Raw genomic sequence first — 1,874 nt, 5'->3', positions numbered from 1 at the left:
GAGGATACTAATTTTGTGTATGCATTTTGCCCAAAATGTATAATTTTCTGTTGCCCATCAGGATAAACAGAGTTTTATACTCTATCCTGAGCCTGACAGTATTGATGTAAGTGGAAGTGGAGACAGCTTGCGCCACTTGGCTGTCTACGATGCCCGCCTGGCTTTGAGCAATGACATCTTTGATCTGGAAGCCCACTATCAAAGTCGTCATGTATATGGCCTTATTCCACCACCTCATTTGCATGTTTCAAGATTTGTTACAGGTATTTAATGCATTTTATCAAAAGTTCATTATGTTTCATAATTATAGAATTCCTTCAATCCCAGTAATTTGATTATGGACATGTGACATGGTAAGCCTTCATTCTGGAGCAATATATTAAAGATGGCTTGTTGTGCATTGAGTCTCTTTTTGTTCTTCTATGGATTTAGTAGAATATTACTTTTGATAATAGTTTTGATAATAACTTTATCACTGCAGGGTATGGACAGGAAGGTGGGAGTATCACAGTAAAACTAACCAATACTGGAGGACAGCCACTGTCTGTCGTGTACCTTGAAGTGTTGCCTTGGTACCTGAGACTCTTTCTGCACACTTCACACACGCATCAACAGATGCAGTCAGGTAAACCTAAGACCTTAAACTGTTTGCAGGATAAAGATATTAACTTTAAATTGATAAGATGAAATTTATTAATGAATTATATGTAATTTGTTCTACTTCAGGAAAGTGATGTTATATAGTAAAATTATGCCGTACAAGAGAGGGACCTCCCTTTTAATTTTCATATCTAAATAGAATATTATTATTACACATACTACAGGCTCATATGTCTTACAGCTTACATGTCTAAGTTGGTAACTGCACGAGACCGGGAGAGAGGATGGCTTTACGAAGCTGTAGTTGAAATTCCAGCTGGTGCCACTAAGGAGCTAAGCTTGGAGTTCACAAGAGCCCTTTTGAAGTGGCTTGAATATCCTCCAGATGCCAACCATGGGTTTTACATTCCTGCTGCAACTGTGTCTGTTGTTTTGCCTACCCCAAGGAATGTCTCTGTCAATAGTCTTGATGGGAAGTGCTTGAAGGATAAGTAAGTTTGACTGGGTTTGTTTTTAATGAGGATTTTACTAAATTTATATTGTTGATGTTTTTAAAAGCCTTACATCTTCGGATATTGTGCTTTAGGCTCAGCTTGAAAGGTCAACAACATAAGCAGCACAGTCAGTACATAGCTAATAACATGCATGATAACATTGAATGACACTTATCAGCAAATGGTCATTGTGGAAATGAGTACAAGAATCTGATCTACATTATCCAATACAAAAAACAAAGTATTTCACACAAAAAAAAGTAACTCCAACATCTATGGAATGATTATTAGTCTGGCAACCTCTAGACACTTACATCCATAGTATAAAATACAGTATAGTTTCATTAAACACTTAACTTAATGTTAAAATTGATTGATTATTAAATTGACTAACCTTAATATTTATAACGTAGCAAGGCTTTGCCTCTCCTTTCACTGGCTGACTACTAGCTTCATTTGCTTATTTTCATATCTTTCCCTTAGAGGAATGTAATTCTCAGTTGCATTGAAATACATAAATATATAAATGGTTATTATGGTTATATTATCTATATCTTAATTATTGATGTTATTTTCAATATTTCAGTATGAAGATGATATTCATTTATATCATATTTATTGTTATCCTTTCCCGTTGAGGAATGTAATTCTAAGTTACATTAAAAAATATATATGTTATTATAGTTATATTATATATTAGCTATTGATAATATTTTCAATAATCATTAGTATCATATTTATTGTTATCCTAATCCATTGGATGCAGGCATTAGGTTTAGT

At 33.9% G+C, this 1,874-nt stretch overlaps 1 protein-coding gene across 1 annotated transcript in view; it reads left to right on the top strand.

Moving 5' to 3' along the window:
• Nucleotides 1–1,874, top strand: part of LOC119590759 (GPI transamidase component PIG-T-like) — a gene marked incomplete in the record, with an annotated part of 22,148 nt that overhangs the window by 13,256 nt on the left and 7,018 nt on the right. The window contains 3 exon segments of the mRNA XM_037939470.1: nucleotides 62–263; nucleotides 482–625; nucleotides 842–1,091. Of these exon segments, the coding sequence (XP_037795398.1) occupies nucleotides 62–263; nucleotides 482–625; nucleotides 842–1,091 (596 nt within the window).

This window comes from Penaeus monodon, chromosome 27, assembly GCF_015228065.2.
Source record: "Penaeus monodon isolate SGIC_2016 chromosome 27, NSTDA_Pmon_1, whole genome shotgun sequence".
Taxonomy (NCBI): Eukaryota; Metazoa; Arthropoda; class Malacostraca; order Decapoda; family Penaeidae; genus Penaeus; species Penaeus monodon.
Note: the sequence above shows the minus strand (reverse complement) of the source record. Positions and strands in the feature narration are given on the sequence as shown.